This window comes from Penicillium mononematosum (assembly GCF_028829835.1).
Source record: "Penicillium mononematosum strain IBT 11891 chromosome Unknown utg000003l:1.0-8172316.0:1.0-8177699.0, whole genome shotgun sequence".
NCBI classification, from domain to species: Eukaryota; Fungi; Ascomycota; class Eurotiomycetes; order Eurotiales; family Aspergillaceae; genus Penicillium; species Penicillium mononematosum.
Window position 1 is genome coordinate 3,835,084 of NW_026643273.1, and position 16,488 is coordinate 3,851,571.

General features: G+C 48.3%; 7 protein-coding genes across 7 annotated transcripts; all 7 read right to left on the reverse strand.

The window, feature by feature from the left end:
• Positions 1-64: 64 nt before the first annotated feature.
• Positions 65-2,594, reverse strand: N7519_006441 (uncharacterized protein; the record flags this gene model as incomplete). The annotated part of the gene is made up of 2 exons (XM_057293217.1): positions 65-836; positions 964-2,594. 2 exons carry the CDS (start codon positions 2,592-2,594, stop codon positions 65-67), a joined length of 2,403 nt encoding a protein of 800 aa, XP_057148028.1.
• A 1,510-nt stretch (positions 2,595-4,104) lies between these two features.
• N7519_006442 (uncharacterized protein) lies at positions 4,105-5,686 on the reverse strand (the record flags this gene model as incomplete). Its single annotated transcript, XM_057293218.1, has 6 exons — positions 4,105-4,288; positions 4,356-4,498; positions 4,536-4,706; positions 4,777-5,070; positions 5,131-5,386; positions 5,451-5,686. 6 exons carry the CDS (start codon positions 5,684-5,686, stop codon positions 4,105-4,107), a joined length of 1,284 nt encoding a protein of 427 aa, XP_057148029.1.
• Positions 5,687-6,689: 1,003 nt separating this feature from the next.
• N7519_006443 (uncharacterized protein) lies at positions 6,690-7,291 on the reverse strand (the record flags this gene model as incomplete). The annotated part of the gene is made up of 3 exons (XM_057293219.1): positions 6,690-6,795; positions 6,856-7,076; positions 7,139-7,291. 3 exons carry the CDS (start codon positions 7,289-7,291, stop codon positions 6,690-6,692), a joined length of 480 nt encoding a protein of 159 aa, XP_057148030.1.
• Positions 7,292-8,443: 1,152 nt separating this feature from the next.
• N7519_006444 (polysaccharide deacetylase family protein) lies at positions 8,444-9,554 on the reverse strand (the record flags this gene model as incomplete). Its single annotated transcript, XM_057293220.1, has 4 exons — positions 8,444-8,588; positions 8,652-8,755; positions 8,817-9,394; positions 9,449-9,554. 4 exons carry the CDS (start codon positions 9,552-9,554, stop codon positions 8,444-8,446), a joined length of 933 nt encoding a protein of 310 aa, XP_057148031.1.
• A 607-nt stretch (positions 9,555-10,161) lies between these two features.
• Positions 10,162-11,797, reverse strand: N7519_006445 (uncharacterized protein; the record flags this gene model as incomplete). The annotated part of the gene is made up of 5 exons (XM_057293221.1): positions 10,162-10,251; positions 10,306-10,379; positions 10,449-11,604; positions 11,658-11,716; positions 11,779-11,797. The coding sequence occupies 5 exons, from the start codon at positions 11,795-11,797 to the stop codon at positions 10,162-10,164; spliced, it is 1,398 nt and encodes a 465-aa protein (XP_057148032.1).
• Positions 11,798-12,491: 694 nt separating this feature from the next.
• N7519_006446 (MFS transporter) lies at positions 12,492-14,430 on the reverse strand (the record flags this gene model as incomplete). The annotated part of the gene is made up of 6 exons (XM_057293222.1): positions 12,492-12,724; positions 12,778-13,065; positions 13,122-13,489; positions 13,538-13,684; positions 13,744-14,060; positions 14,128-14,430. The coding sequence occupies 6 exons, from the start codon at positions 14,428-14,430 to the stop codon at positions 12,492-12,494; spliced, it is 1,656 nt and encodes a 551-aa protein (XP_057148033.1).
• A 446-nt stretch (positions 14,431-14,876) lies between these two features.
• encD (Fe(2+)/2-oxoglutarate-dependent oxygenase encD) lies at positions 14,877-16,017 on the reverse strand (the record flags this gene model as incomplete). The annotated part of the gene is made up of 3 exons (XM_057293223.1): positions 14,877-15,215; positions 15,269-15,747; positions 15,792-16,017. 3 exons carry the CDS (start codon positions 16,015-16,017, stop codon positions 14,877-14,879), a joined length of 1,044 nt encoding a protein of 347 aa, XP_057148034.1.
• Positions 16,018-16,488: the final 471 nt, after the last annotated feature.

Consider the following 16,488-nt stretch of genomic DNA (forward strand, 5'->3'; position numbering starts at 1 on the left):
TGACAGAACCAAAGAATGATATAAACACCGATGTCCTTTAGAATGAAATTCAAGTCAAAATATACTAGCCGGAAGTAAAACTTCGGTCAAGGGATGTTGCATTAATTGGATGAAAATCATATCCTGCAGCACATTCAGCACTAGGTCGGTTGTGGTTGCATCTGGACCTGGAAGGTATGCTGATGTTCATGCTGTGGTGCGGCGGCGGAGGGGCCTGACTCCGTTGTGGAATTGGAGGTCTGCGTGCTTGTCCCGGCATCCCGTGAACAGGGGACTCGGACGACATCGGGTGCTGAATCTGTTGTTGCATCGGAGATTGAAGATATGGCTGATGAGGGAGGGGCCGCGGGGGGTGGACAGGGGAATGGTGGTGCATTTGCATATGTGGCATAGAGAGCGGTTGGCCAGGCTGCTGGGGCAGGGATTGACTATGCGGCAAGTGGGAACCAGGCTGTGAGGACATGTGCTGGTTCTGTTGCTGGTGCATGTGCTGGACTTGTGGCTGCCCAATATGCTGGTTTGCCTGCGCCTGTGAAGACTGATTTTGTTGGAACATATGAAGGTTCTGCTGCTGCGGTAGAGGCTGGCCTTGGAGCATCTGCGGTGGTGTCGGACAGGGCCGTTGACGCGCCTCTTCATCGATCGAAGAAGTTGCACGGTTCAGTGTTGCCGTTGTATCTGTGCCCTCACCCAATTGGGTGTTGGCATCTGCTTGCGACTGATCTCCACTAGCCGCGGCCGCAGCTGCCGCAGCTGCAGCGGCCACATCAGCCTTGCGAGGTCTCCCACGTGGCCGACCCGTGCCGGGTGCCTTTGGTTTGGCCGAAGCTGGCTTCCTTGGTTTAGGCGGTGGCAAGGGTTGCCCCGTTGCAGCTGCCCATGCAATTTGATCAGCCTTACGAGGACGTCCACGTTTTCGCTTTAAAGGAGTTCCGTCCGGTCCTAGAATAGGCGTCCCCTTACTTGTGCTGTTTGGTGCAGAGCCAGGAGCAGTCGGCGTCATATTCGCAGTGAATGAAGCCTGACCTGGTTGGGGTACTCCCTGGCATGGACTCGCCGTTTTGGGCAGCCTGGGCGGCCTGCGCAGCAAGTCTGGCCGCTACTTCCTCCTTCCTAGGCCGTCCACGACGACGCTTCGCAGGCGGAGTGGCAATCTGGTCACCTCCGACTGCGGCGGCGGGCACCTGCCCTTGTCCGTTGGTCTGTGTGGGGATAGTGCTAGGAACAGCCATTGGTGCATTGAGTTGAGGCTGAGCATGAGGCTGGCCCTGGGTTTGAACAGTCTGAGCTTGAGCCGGGGCAGCCTTCTTGGGTTTGCCTTTCTTCTTCGGCACAGGACTTGCCTCGTCAGGTTTCATGACCGGGCTTTCCGTTACCGTGGGGACAACCGGTGCAGCTGGCTGGGATGAAGGTACAGCAGCCGAGTGCGGTCCCTGGTAATGTTGGAATTGAGCCTGGTGCGGAGATGGCTGGAATTGCGTCTGCTGTGGCTGAGTGAATTGGGTCTGGTGCGGGGCGTACTGATGGGATTGAGCTTGATGTTGTTGATATTGAGATGGGTGGAACGGAGGCTGGGTTTGTTGGGAAAAGGGCGACTGCTGTTGGTACGGGTTGTGCGCCTGAGTCTGTTGCAATTTCTGCATCCTCTGCTGCTCCAACTGCTGCTTCTGCTGGTGCTCAAGCCGCTGCTGCTCCACCCGTTGCTGATGCTGTTTTTGTTGCTCGAGCCTCTGTTGCTCTAGGCGTTGTTGTTGTTGCTGCTGCTGTTGTTGCTCCAATATCTTTTGCTCATCAAGCTTTTGCTGTTCTAATTCTTTCTGTTGCTCAAGCCGCTGTTGCTGTTCTAAGCGTTGCTGTTGTTCTAAACGCTGCTGCTGGATTTGTTTCTGTTGTTCCATCCTTTGCTGCTGCTCAAGTCGTTGCTGCTGGAACTGCTGCTGTTGAATCTGCTGTTGCAACTGCTGGTGTGTCTGCTGAGGCGACTGCGGTTGTGATTGCGGCTGAGCCTGTCGTTGCTGATTCATGGCAAACATTGATGGGCTAGCCATAGACGGACTGGCCGAGGTATGGGTATCCCTCTGTTGCATGCTCGCGTGAGGTAGTCTGTTCATTCCCTGCTGCGGTGAAGCAACATTCATGGGATGTCCATGAGTGAGGCCCGCTGTCCCCGGCTGCGGCCGGAGGTGGGCCATTGGATTAAACCCACGCTGGAGATTCTGCAGCCCCATAGGGTCTGGGTTGCGAGACATCAAATCCGGTGAGCTCTGCGCCGCAAACTGACCCGGAAATTGGCCAAAACTGCTGCTGGTGGGGTATCCGCCTAATGACCCCGATGTCGGGGTCATCTTGCGCATATCCGGAGATTGCGTTGCAGCGAAGTTCTGCTGAGGTTGCCCCCGAAAAATTGGTTTGTTTCCGGGGAATGGACTGCCATGCTGTGGTAGTGGCGGCCCCGCACCTAGTAAGGGCGACTGAGCATGCTGACGTTGAGGCTGTGGACCCAACGGATGTTGGGGTTGGACACCTTGATGTTGCTGTTGTTGAGGCTGCTGCGGCTGCTGAGGGTGAAATTGGTGACCACCGTAGTTCATCATTTTGTCAAATTTAGAAATGCGCTCGCACTTGGCCGTAAGCGGTACAGAATGGAGTTATCCTTTTCGACCACGAAGCATGCAAGGGCGACAACGGTCAAAATGATCAGGAACTAGCTTGAAAAGAGAAATTCAAATACAGAAGGGCGGTTTTCACCAAGACTGTGACCGATGTTGCGCCAGCGCCGCTGATAATTCTATGCGGAGAATCGCCACTTCAGTCGCGCCGAGGCCGCGTGTTTGTTGTTCCCTAGCGGCCTGAGGCCACAAGGCAACAAGGCAAGGAAGGCTACCGCGCCCTCCCAATCGGGCTTAGCGGCTACGGAGACCGAGGCGAGTCGGTCAGCGCAGTTTGAGAAAATGAGTCCACGGTCGCGCAAAGAGACTCAGGGGAAGGGGAACAGCTGGGGGGGATCCAGAGAGACGGCGCAGGTGAACCGAATCTATTTGCTAGAGGCCTTAACGGATGTCAGGGCCCAGCAAAAGTAGATTGGAGATGAAGTGGATGACGCTGGGCTGGAATCCTCGATGGCGAGGGAAAAAAACATTAAAAAATAAAATAAAAAATAAAAAAAAGAAATTGGGAAAAAACGGAATTTTCAGATTCTCCTCTCCACATCACGTGATGGTCCACTTCAATTCCCTTGACACTCTCTACCTACAACGATGCAGGTAGGATAATCTAATTCATTCATCATCTGAAGTTATAAATGTTTTGAAGTTTTGAAGGACTGCACTTCTATTTCTCTCCTTAATTTGTCAATCCTTCCTTTCACACCTGGTCATCTGCTCATCTTCCACAATCCTTGCAAAGTATAGAATCACACACACTCACAAGTACAACACAAAGTACGTGTCACCTGAAAACTATGGGGATATCATTCTGCTTCCCTAACATCCTTGCCCTCTGCTACCCGAAGATCTGCCAAACAGGGCGAAAAAAAGCTTGAAACCACCCCTTTCAAAGTGCCAATACTAAGGATGATCCACAATGCAACCACAAATTGGGAACGGATCGGCATGAAATTAGCCGAGCACTATGTTGTAGATCATGAACATCTTCGATCTTATATTTCCGAGTATATTCAAGAATTCTGATGGAAGGCCTTTTCTATTTTTGCTATTTTGACAAGAATACTTGGTCACGTATGTGGCCTTTCCTGAACACCGTACCTACCTAGGAACGTGATATGTAGGGTAAGATAGCACCCCAACGTCTTTTTCGACGTCACCCCTTTTTTTTTTCTTTGGATATATATACATTTCATTGACGGTGTCCTGGCTAGAAGGATGAGCACTAAGTATAGAAGGTAGACAAGGTGTCTCTTTACTGTGTGTAATATATGAAGGCGGTAAAAAGCGCAAACCGTATGGAGGATCTCTTATATATAACCAGCGATACAGGCAAAGGATGACTACAGTCCACCGAAAGATTTATATCGGAGATAACTGGAACACACAAGAGAAGCTATATAGGCGTATCTATATATATGGGCAGTATAATATTCGAAAGCTACAACTCCGTCTGCTCCGCTGGAAGATAGTCTTCCCAGACTTTCTTAATGTCATTTTGATAAATGAAATCCTTGTCTCCATAGAGGAAAGTGTCAATTTTGGCTTGCAGAATGACATCAAAATCCTTTGCTTCTGCTAGAAGTTGTTGGATTTTATCACCGATGTCGTCTAGATGCTGATACCTGCGAAGCGTTGAAAATCAAGGTCAGACATAAGGCATTTCACCCACAATATGGACTCTGAACGTACATCTTGGCATAGTATGGCGACCGAATCTGTTCAAAGATCCCCAGAGCGTCCCGTGTCGGTCGAGATGCAAATCGCGTAAGCTCAAGCGCGCGGGCCAGTATCCAACCATCTTCCATGGCGAACGTCCCCAGATCCAAACGCGCCTGGAAGGCCGTTAGCGCTGAACATGATAATGAATACTAAATTATGACAGATGAACTTACCCGAAAGAGGGTGACTAGCATCCCCGATAAGTGCCACTTTATCCCAATCTGTGATCTTGTTCAGGCGTGGCCCAGCGAATGTTGCAAACTCTCTCCATTCCCCTTCAGTCACCGCGCTTATCGCGTCTCTTATTCTTGGATCGAATGTCTGTTTTACATGTCAGCATTCGGACCTACTTCTCATTTTTCCGATCGATACACCAAAGCTTTGTCCGTACCTCAACACGAGATCCCACTTTCTCGTTGCTTGCAGGGACACCCCAGAATACCGTCTTCCCCGGGACCTCAGGCTCACAATAGGAGCGAACCGTGATTTCAAAAAGCGGATCTTCGGTCTCTTCTTCGTCATCAACATCTGAGAGATATACATGGCCAGCTTCGCCCCACCACCATGACGTTGTAGTGGTGATGTCCGGGATATGGGCCAGATGGGACTTCGGAATCAGTACACGGAATGCAGTGTTGCCTGTAAAGTGCAACTGATGATCAGGAAACAAGGCCCTGCGAACAACCTATATCACGACGCTTCGTCAGCCACGTATCTCAGTCCAAACACAAGACGCTCGACGAACAGAATGTATCCCGTCTGCTCCTACGACAATGTCTGCGATCGCCTCCGTTTGATCCTGGAAAGCCAAACGAACTCCCTGGCCCGAAAGGTTCTCCAATGATACAACCTTTTTTCCAAATTGGATCAAGCCCTTTGGCACTCTCGATAAGAGAGCTGACTGTAGCCGAGTTCTGCGAGCACGGATTGATCCGCGGGGATCTGCAGCCGAATTTTCAGGATGCTGAGTGATGTTCAAAATCTTGCCTGTATAGGCATTTCTTCCAAGCACTCAAGGTCAGTATATGTGCCGGCTGTTAAAGTGGCCAGGAAAGCACCGCTTACCTTTGGTGTGTGTTAGATTTGGAGCCTCCCTTAACCCCATCACTCGCTCCAAGTAAATCCAGAACTCTCCACGCATTCGTGCTAAGGCTAATTCCTGCACCGGCTTCTCGGGGCTCTGTGCTTTTCTCATACAGTGTCACCTTTAGGAACGGCAGTTCTGAGAGAGCAATCGCGGTCCCTAATCCTCCGGGTCCGCCACCGACGATAGCGACAGAAGTCAATGCAGATCCAACCATATTTGCGAAACAATTATAGGGTTCGATATAATGGCTCTGCAGTCTCGGCTTGGTTATGTATCTGGTGGGCGGGACTCGTCGGTAGATGCCTGTATCGCACGCCATACTAAGCTTCGAATTTGCCATCCGGAACTAGTCTGCTATCCACCAATCCGACGAGTTAAGAATCAACCAATTTGGACTAGTATCAAACCCCGCGTGTGGAATGTAATAGAATGATTAATTCAAGTACTCTAGGGGCCACAAGGAGAAGTTGTTCTATAAAGAGACCCCCATACGAGTCAAGGGGACAAGCCAATCGACCCCTTATTGGGCATGTCGTTATGTCGGTCTTTCACCCACAAACAGTGAATGGAGACACCAACGCGATAGATTCCAGGTCCTATTGGAATTGCCCCGCCCGGTCTTAAGTCATCCTTGAAGACTAACCTTAGAGGCACGGTATCGCTTTGGCGGAAGAGCACTGGGCGGGTTTCGTATATACTAGGAGCAGCCCATGTCCCATTTTACATTCAGAGCAAGGGCCTGGATCCGAGATGTGGTGTGGGAGTAACGAAGCCATCGTGATTCTCTTTATTCTCTTTAAAAGTAGTTTGTCTTGTGAGATGCCTTTTCTAAATTTCGAGGTGGAAGTTGCCGTAAAGACAGACTATCGCCTTCTAGTCTTCGGGATGGTAAACGTCTTGAATGATGGTGTACTTGGGTCAGAGAGGATTGCGACATTCTTGAATCTCGTCAAAGTCGGTATCCCAATAGGATTTATGCTAGTAGGATATAAAAAGAGACCAAGGTTCATTCTGTTCACTAAATTTAGATCACCCGAGGGTTATTAATTGATACCGAGTTTGATTTCAAAAGAAACATTCCATTGTAGATAGGTAAACAATAATCTGTCTTGGCTGTCTTCATCGACGCCCCTAAAACGTAACCAGGTCGTATAAATAAGCAATAAAAGACAGGGAGTACATCAGAAAGGAAACAAAAGGAGGACTTGCTTCATCATTCAACATGAAGCATGAACTGCCGGTTTAGCCCCAGGAAGAAACCCATTAGCTTTGAAAAAGCGCCTATCACGAATGGATACAAACGCCAAAAGCCCAGCAAATCCACTTGAGAAGAGCGAAGTTAGTAAAAAGAGCCGGATCGTCGCCTCGATTGATACTACTTACCACAGAAAGAAGACCAATGTAGCCACAACACCACCCAACGCCCGACTGCTCCCGGTAGTCGACCCCCTAGTACCCATGATCGTGATTACGAACAGAGCAAACCAAAACACAGTATCAATAATGTTCATTATCATGTATACTTTTGTGCTTGCCCATCGTTTAAGTCGGTCCATATGAGAGGTCATGATTTGATATGCCATGAAAACGGCTGATTTGATGCACTTTGGTCTGGGTTAATGAATTCCATCAAAGTTATTTGAATATAAATGGAAAAATAACTCACCACGACGATGCCCCAGATATTAGTTCTTGTCTTCGGAGTGCCACTGTCCGTAATACGTGCAATGATAAGAATGAAGACGGTCAAGAGCAAGGCGCCGATTACGATGTGGAGCCGGAACTTGATCACCGGGCTTCTTTCGATTGATAGGTTCATTGTTGTGATTTGTAGCTTTTCTGTTGCTTCCTCTCTGATTCCGTGGACACCAATGGCTTCAATATGAGGACGAGTATAAGAGTAGTCGGTTCCGGGGATCTTGTACAATTCTTTAGATTAGCCATTTGTATGGGGAAAACAGCGCATTTAAATATTCAAGTATGCATCCTAGGCCTCGTAATCGTTTAGAATGCATATTCAAGGCAGAATATTTTAAACTAATTTAAGAATAATTGTTAGGACCCTGATAAATGTTGGTCTTGGCTCTACCTCGCATTCGTATTCTTACCTTTATTCGGTAATGATCACCCACAGGAACCAAATGTTTTGGTTAAGGATTCATTTTTATTTTTATTTTTATTTTTATAATTTCATATTGCCTCCTGGTGATTGCCGAAAGAAAATTGTTTCCGGTTTTGTCAGAATCCACGAAGCTCAGTCTGCCTATGCCGTCCATCGTCTATTGAATGGCCGTGTGTCGGTTCCCGAAGTCCTTGGATGGCGCACAGACGGAGACGAGAAGTGTATATACATGCAATATGTACAGCGCCCGACTTTGGAAAAGGCTTAGGACTCGCTACAACATGACGAGGGAAATGAGATCTCTGGAGAACTTCGCACATAATGTGACAACCTCCGCCAGCTTGAACAAGACCCTTCTGACAAATTCATAGGTCTGCGCTGGCCTAATACCTTTCCTGTTTGGACGGTCTATGTTTCTGGCTTTCTTCTAGGTAATGCCGTCCGAACATCCATGTACGACAGAGTGTACGATTTTCATCCGCATGAGGCGGGGCCATTCACCACAGCCCGTGTTTTTCACCACTGGTGTACATTTCTCTGTCGTACACCGATGCCCGATCCACACTCTGTACCAATCGAACATTTTCGGTATGGCCTGCCCGGTGATTGCACTATCAAAGTCACGCAAGGTGATCTCCACCGCAGCAAAATTATCATTACGCCTTCCAAACCACATAGTGTCCGGGTTATCGGTGATTGGGAACAATCTGGTTGGATGCCTGAGTACAATGTGCTAGAACTGACTGATACTTCAACTACCAAGGCCTATTCAATTGAAAGTTTTGCATCACTGAGTGGATAACTTGGATAACCTGCTAACTAATAAGCGGCGTTTATTCAAGTCTAGAGTCACTCTTGCGCCTTCACGATTGCTCCCGGTGCAGCTGGTAGGAGAGCACCTGGAGGTGGTTGGTTCTTCCCTTTGAACTCGTCGCACATTTGCTCGAACGTTACCCACTCAACTCCCTCGTGGCTATTTATATATTCAATGAGCCTGTACACAGTCGGTTAGTTCTACATTGGCCACCACATTTGACTGTCTGGATTTTCAATATACCTTTCGTGCATGAGCAGAACATGAGGCCGACCAGAGACGTCGGGATGGATCGTCATAGGGAAGACAAATTCATCGTACTCTCGATAGAAATAGTCGAAGTGATCCTTTATTAACCAATCCTGTCAGTCCAACCTTCCACAGTTCTGGAGGTAAGTAACCACCAACCTTCCAGATATCCTCAACATCCCGCGGATTAACCCATCCATGGCTATTCGCTGAATTCTTGATGAACATCATGGGCGGCAAATCATCAATATACCAACTCCCTGGAATCTCCACAAGACCGGTAGTATTACCCTTGACGAGAGGTTTCATCCACGTCTCTGCCTTCTGCTTGTAATCAATCTTCGTCCACGTATCTCCAGTCCGTAGCCAGTACATCTGGCAATCCTCGTGGGACATGGAGTGATCATATTCAATTCCATAAGCGAGCAAGAGCTCAACCATCTCCGCACTGGCCTCCCACCACGGCGCGACAATTCCGCGCGGCGGCTTCCCACAGAAGTCTGTCAACATCTTATATGTCTTGTCGAGGATATCGCGCTGTTGCTCCGTGGACAAGTCGCAGGGATTCTCGTGCGAGTAGCCGTGCAGCCCAATCTCGTGCCCTGCGTCCCGAACCATTGCGCATTCTTCTGGGAAGGTGTCCAGCGTGTGACCTGGGATAAACCATGTTGCTTTGATGTTGTATTTTCCGAATAGCTTTAGCACACGCGGTGTGCCGACGTGTCCTGCCCAGAGACCTTTTGGGTGATTTTGTCAGTGTGGCCGCGGTGTTCCGGGGACTAATGGCTTACCTCGACTGATATCACTCACGCTGTCCTCGCCTCCGTATGAGCCCAACCAGCCAGCAACTGCGTCGATATCAACGCCGTAACCGACGAGGACGCGCTTTTTGCCCATGATTATTTGAATTGGTGGTACTGTTGGGGATAGAGAGGTTGGGGATGGGATGAAAAGAGAGGAAATATAATACTTTTGAGAATTGGTTGGAATTAGAGGTGGAGATATTGTCGAGGTAAATATGTCGTTCCCTACCCCCAACAATGCATCGTGCCGGACAAGGGTGGGGTGATTCCAAGACAGCTGGAGCTGAAGATATGGATTGTTCACGTAATGGGTAGCTCTTTATCCTAGTTCCACTCATGGTTGACTTGACTGGCTCCAACTGATCCATCCAAGGCTGTCTTCTCTAGCCTGTCGTCGTATGGTCAGCTCAATGGGTTGGTACCATGCTGAAATTGCTGAATGCAAAAAAAAAAGGAAAAAGAAAAAAAAATCATATAGGCACTAAATATGAGATCAAAAGACTACTTCGAGTGGCCATTGTAAAGTAAAGAACTATTTCTAACTAATAGTCTCATCTGACACCTAGGCCTAAGGCAATAAATATGGCCTGAGGCCACAGCATGAATTCGACGACGATGAGTGAGTTCAACGTAGGTGAATAAATAACAAATGCAGCCATCATTGAAATGAGCCTTTCAGGCTTTTATGAGGTGTCGACCCCTCAGAGCTTCCCTTTCACCAAACCTGGGTGTTCATCTGCTAGATGGGAAGACCCTCCATATATTTGCTGCTGCAATATGCCTGTGTTGATCTATTGACTGAGTGTTAGCAATGAGCACAGAATACCACAGAGAGGACTACTTACGTGGTGAGGTCCAAGGTCGTCCACTGTTTTCGCACCAAGGAGTCGCATGCATGTTTTCATCTCATCCGACAGAACTAGGGATTAGAATTTCTCATGTTAGCAATACGGTACTAACCCCATCCATATCCTTGAGGAAAACAAACTCTGGAATGTTCGCTCTACCCCCTCGACACCACCAGCAGCGAGGCCCCAAAGAGCCGGCCTTCCTATCCCAACAGCTTTGGCCCCGAGACATAACGCCTTGACAGCATCTGTACCACGACGAATCCCACCATCCACCCACACTTCAACCTTATCGAACACTTCCGGGCAGTATCTTCGAAGTTCAAGAAGAGTATAGACAGCAGGAGGTGCTGTATCAAGCGACCTCCCACCGTGGTTGGATAACACAATCCCCTTCACAAAGGGTGCATACTGAGCGGCCAGAACTGCGTCCTCGTGTGTCTGGATACCCTTGAGTACAACCGGTTTGGTGGTATGATGCGACAACCATCGAAGAGTATCCGTCCAGGTGAGCGATGGATCCGTTCCAGCAAAGAGTTGGGTGCTGACACTTGCCGTCGCGTTGGCTTGGATGTTGATCCGCTCATCGTCTTCTCGCTTGCCCGATACCGGTGCGTCCAGTGTCAACACAATAAATTTGATTCCGTCCAGCCGGTTAACACGCGAGAGCATACTTTCGCTCAATCTTCTATTCAGCTGGACGTAAAGCTGCCATCCGAATATCTGTGTTGGGGACGCATTTGCAACGATCTCTTCCGGAGATAGCGAGGAATTGTTTGCGATGATTTGAAGCCCCCCGAAAGAGCTACAACCTTGTGCAATCCCCTTCTCTCCTGCAGGGTGCCCTAGGCGTGCCATTGCAGTTAGACTAACAAAGATCGGTAACCCGACCTTGTGGCCCAGAAAGTTGGTTTCCAATTCGCAAGTGTGGCAGTCAACAAATACCCGTGGTCGAAACAGAATTGAGCGATAGGCTTGCGTGTTGAGATACTTTGATATCCTGTCGTCTGCAGCGGAAAAGTAATACCCCCATGCCTTCTTGCTGATTACCTTTGCGGCTGCGGCTTCAATCTCATCGAGGTTCAGCAACGTGCCTAATGGCGCTTGCGTGATCCCTTCGGGCCTAGAATGGGTAATCGGCAGCTCTTGTACCTCAACCATTCCCAAACATGACTGCTCAATTTCCTTCAGCGTCTCATGAGGATGGATTATGTCGAACTCCTCGGTGGCGTCTCGCCCTGCCCAACGAAGGAGTGCATCCGTTCCACCAGGATGGCTGTCAAGAATGCCTGTAACCTTGTGGGAGTTAACTAGTTTGAATTTATAGGTAAAATATTGGAGGCCCTTACATCATACACCTTTCCATAAAGTATAACCCAGCAGCTATCTTCGGTGTTGTGCGTTGACACTGGGGATGTTAGTTCAATGATCCTTCCTCCCAATGTCCCTGATCGGATAATGACGACCAACCTTCAGAAAGAGTAAACATCATGGCTCAACCGATCAATTGAACAGTCCGTCCGAACTGACCAATCGATGGCTTCTGTATATAAACAGGCTCGTCCTAGATAATATCCTAACCTCACCTTTCACATTGCATTGAAGTCGTATGCCCCCACCCTTATGGGAACCCCTTTAGATCGATATGTTGGTATATTCTAATATTTATTTGGTTGTCAGCCAATGGTAACAAGCTATAACTTCGATCATACTCACACAGGTAAAGTAAAGCTCAGAGCTCTTATCTTGAAAATGAAATGTGAGCACCCCCACCTTTGACCCGTGTGTGTACTGGAGTCCATATACCTGTATCCGCTTACAAAGAGGTTCAATTTCGTAGTGACACTATCGTAGTTAGGTGCATGCATTTGACATAACCAAATTGGGCCATCAACTTTTGCGGATGGGTAGGGGTAGAATATTCGGTGTTCACGGTAAGAAGCTACGAGTCTAGGTATGATGGAGTAATGCCCCTGTTTCTACGTACAAAGCATAGGGCCTTCGTAAGGTTTATGCCTTCCAATGCCTATACTCTATATTTTACTGCTGGCACCAGTCAAGGGCGAAGTATATCAAGTTCCCAAGAGACAATTATGCAGTCGACTACATAGTCCTGTATTTATACTAGAAATATTGCAGTGCGACCAGTTATACAAATCCCAAGCATCTTCTCGGCCTGTCCACTAGAGCGCATCGTGTCCATGTGTCTCAAAAGGCAATCCCAAACACATCACGCCTACAACAATCCACAATGCCGCACTCGCATAGATTGGCGCAGTCGTGAAGCCGGTATGAGATGAAATAAGACTAGCGATGAGCCCTCCGAGACGAAGAAGTGCAGCCGCTGTTCCGGAGCCTGTGCCACGATGAGGAGCCGGAAACGATTCTGGAGTAAACGCATACATAATAGCGTATTCTGTAAGGCTAGTTAGCTATGCAGTTAGAAGTCAGGCTTGATTGTAGCCTCACCGAAGTTAGCTAGAAGGCTGGTAATGCAGGAAAATGCCAAGTCGGCCGATGGACTGTTGACGCCGACATATGCGAAGAGGAATACACCTGCCACAGCGGCTGAAGTTGCCATCATCCATCTTCTGCCCATGCGGGTGTTTACAGATACTGCGGCTGATAGCGGACCGATTATTCCGACAGCCGACGTGATGCAGTAGTTCCGATATGTTAGGGAGAGAGAAGATGTCTCTGTGAATTTTGTTGCCAGGTAGGATGGCAAGAAGGCGAAGAATAGCGGGTATGCAATTCCTGAGTGTGAGTATGAGTAAAGATATTACACAATAAGTGATTGCCGTCTCACTTACCAACTGTCAACCAGATGGCCCAGATGATCAATGTCTGTCTTCCGAGCTTTCGAGTTGCAAATAATGCACGGTAGTGCTCCCCTCGGAAGGCGCGCATGTTCTCTTTCACTATCTCCTTTGTTGTCATTCTGTTGGACTCTCCTTCGCTGGGGGTATTCCCAAATCGCGCGTCGATTTCTTGCAGCATCTCAAATGTCAGGGGCTCTGGCTTGCAATTTTGCTTAGCAACATAGTTTATGGCATTAACCGCATCCTGGTCTCTTCCCCGAGAGAGGAGATACCTGGGGGTTTTGGGGAGTTTGAAAGCGAAAATGCGAATGAAGGTAAACGCGAGGGCTAAGCCACCTAGAGTGATGAGTGTGTATCTCCTAGTGGTTATTAGCGAGGAAATTTAACGTAGATCTTCGCATTCCCACCATCCCATATTCTGACTCCGAGAACATGTTTCTGGGGTAGCATCAGTTGGGCAACTGAAGTGGGCTAGGAATACCCAAGAAATCAAGGACACGATCAGTTGGCTCAGATTCCACCAGGCAGAGAGAGCCGTGAGAAGATACTGATGACTAGGAGGATAGTGTTAGCAAAAGTACATATTACTATAACCAGCCACATATCATCTCACCTTCCTGGGACAAATTCTAGGAATATCATTGAATCCACAGGCACATTTCCACCAGCAGCGGTTCCAATAACAGCCCAAAGTGCACTAAATGCGAGAAAGTTCATCGACCCAGCAGCAGCACACAGGAAGGTACCAGCAATGAGTAGTGTAGAATTAAAGGCTGGCTTGCGGCCCATGAGGTCGCTCGACAAACCCCAAAATGAAGCACCAAAGATGAGGCCAACATAATATGCAACGGAGCTGTAGCTGACTTGCACAATGCCGGAGAATTCTTGCTTAATAGGAGGTTGGACACTTCCAATCCCTTGGGATGCAAACTATTTGAAATTGATGTTAGGAAGGGGAGGGGCCCAATACCAGGGGAAATAGAATGGTACTGCATACATTATCAACTATCCATCCAAAACCAGTAACCACAAATAGTTTCCATTGGAACCTGGTAGTGTCAATATCTCGATGCCTCAAAGCAGTGCTCATGATTTGGAGGTGTGAATACCTGCCCATCCCAATTTCCTCCATGCATTTCCCAACTAACTCGGACTTCAAGCGGTATGCCTGAGTGGTGGAGGATCCATAGAAATCTTCAACCTCATAGTCATCAATAGTCGTTAATTTAGCAGCCTCATGGTCCAGACTGCTGCCCTCTGTTGGCTGAATATGTTTCTTGTCGACTTGGATTTCGTCCATCCTGCAATTAGTGACTGAGTGGAATATTGCTTGTTCTCATAGCAGACAGACCCGGGTTACATGGTTGTCCTTTTTAGGGGTACGATGTGTCTGGCAATCGGTTATCATGTCTGATAGTCTGTACAGTTAGGATTGATACGGATGAATAAGGCTAACAAGAGTGGAGACGAATGTGCTATCCCACTCTTGGCCCATGAAATGCCTCGGGGGTCCCCTGATATGCCAACGTTTAGACCAGGCCGAGACTTAGTTCGCGCACCTGGCGGTGTTATGAGTGTAGACTGATTGGGGCAACCAATCAGACATGGTAATCTAATGCAACACCCTTTTGTCCTGTCGTATAGACTACATTGGCCAAATTATGTATAGCTTCTTCGGTTCAGCTTTTCTTGACTCAGGGCCGTCAAACATATAGAAAATTTCAATCAATTGCAATGCAAGTAACACTAAGCACCAACCGCAGAAGCAACCGGAATAGCATCCTCCTTGTGTAAATCCAAACCCTTTTTGAATTCCTCAGCGCGGCCATAGCTCTCCTTGTACGACGCCGTCACCATATCTTGCACAGTAATCGGACCGTACTTGGCAGGTTCACCCTCTTCACGACAATTAGGCAAGCACTCGCAGATATAATCCGGATTTCCACTGAAAAAGAACGGAATAGAGTATCTCTCTCGACCGGACTTGTTGATCACACGATGGGTGTTGGATTTATATTTGTCGTTCGCCATACGCATGAAGAGGTTACCCAAGTTCACCACATATGCCCCGGGAACCGGTTTGACCTATCGACCACCATTAGAGTTAAGGTCAAGAAATTGTGTCGGTTTGGACTCACATCCAGCCATTGTCCCGATGGTGCGTCTAGCACCTGCAAACCATCGACTTCGTCCTGCAGAAGGAGAGTGATGCATCCGAAGTCGGTATGCGCTCCGATGCCGCGGTTTAGTTTCTCGTCGGTGTCCTGTGGCTGCGCGGGATAGTGTAGGTATCTCATTGTCGCGACAGCTCCGTCCGTAAGAGGGCCGAAGAACGTTGATTCAACTCCCAAAGTCTGAGCCAAAACCCCCAACACATCCTTTGCCAGATCGAATACCGCGTGATAGTATTCCATGGTTGTTTCTCGGAATTCCTCCTTCTCGGGAATGGTAGGCGGCCATTGGTTGGGGCCACTGTTCAACTTCTTCTCCATATAGTAGGGGTGGTCTTCGGGGATTTCCTCGCCTATGTACAGGCCTTCTTTCAGCTCGGGGCCGGTGCCTATTTCTAACATTTGCGATCGGAGGAGCTCGTATCCCCTGTTGAATGTGTTGAGATCTATTCAGTTAGCAGGATTTGCGACAAGTTGGTTAATATCTCACTCTTGTCAACTTTCAATTTCTCTTCCAGAGGGAGATCAAAGAAGCGCTTGGAGCAATCCATGACGCGTCGTTGCAACTCCAGCGGGATGCGGTGGCCGGTGATCTGGAAAAAGCCATTATAAAGGCAGCATTTGCGTACATCTTGGATCAGCTTGGATTTCGCGTCGCTGTCTTTTCCATAGAATGGAGAAAAGTCCAAGATAGGGGGAGCCGCAGGTAGAGACATTTTGTTGAAGAAACTGATGAATTGTGCTTCTGTTTGCTTGTTGAGATCGCGTTGTCTTGAATATATTTCCTCACAATTTTACAAGGGCTATTCCAAGACTGTCCGGTGTCGCACAGAAGTCCGACATTTTGACTCCAGGTACTCCAGCTCGAGCTGTAGCTGTCGTATGCGCCATGGAACATGGGGGTAGGTACACTCAAGAATGGGGGGGCCAACGGTTTATTTCGCTGCGATAAGAGCGTGCGGGGAAGACATGGGGATAGCAAAAAAAACAAAAGTAGAAGCTTATCCTATCTGGAGGATCTGGAGATACGGCGACTGGTCATACACTGGCATTACTTGTTGTACGAGTACTACGCATGTGAATGTGGAAGTCAAGGGGTTGGAATGCTGTATGAGGGAGGAGATGTTGAGTATAAGAAGCTTGTCAATTACCCTCCGCGCTGGAGATTTAAGAATTAGTTGGACAAT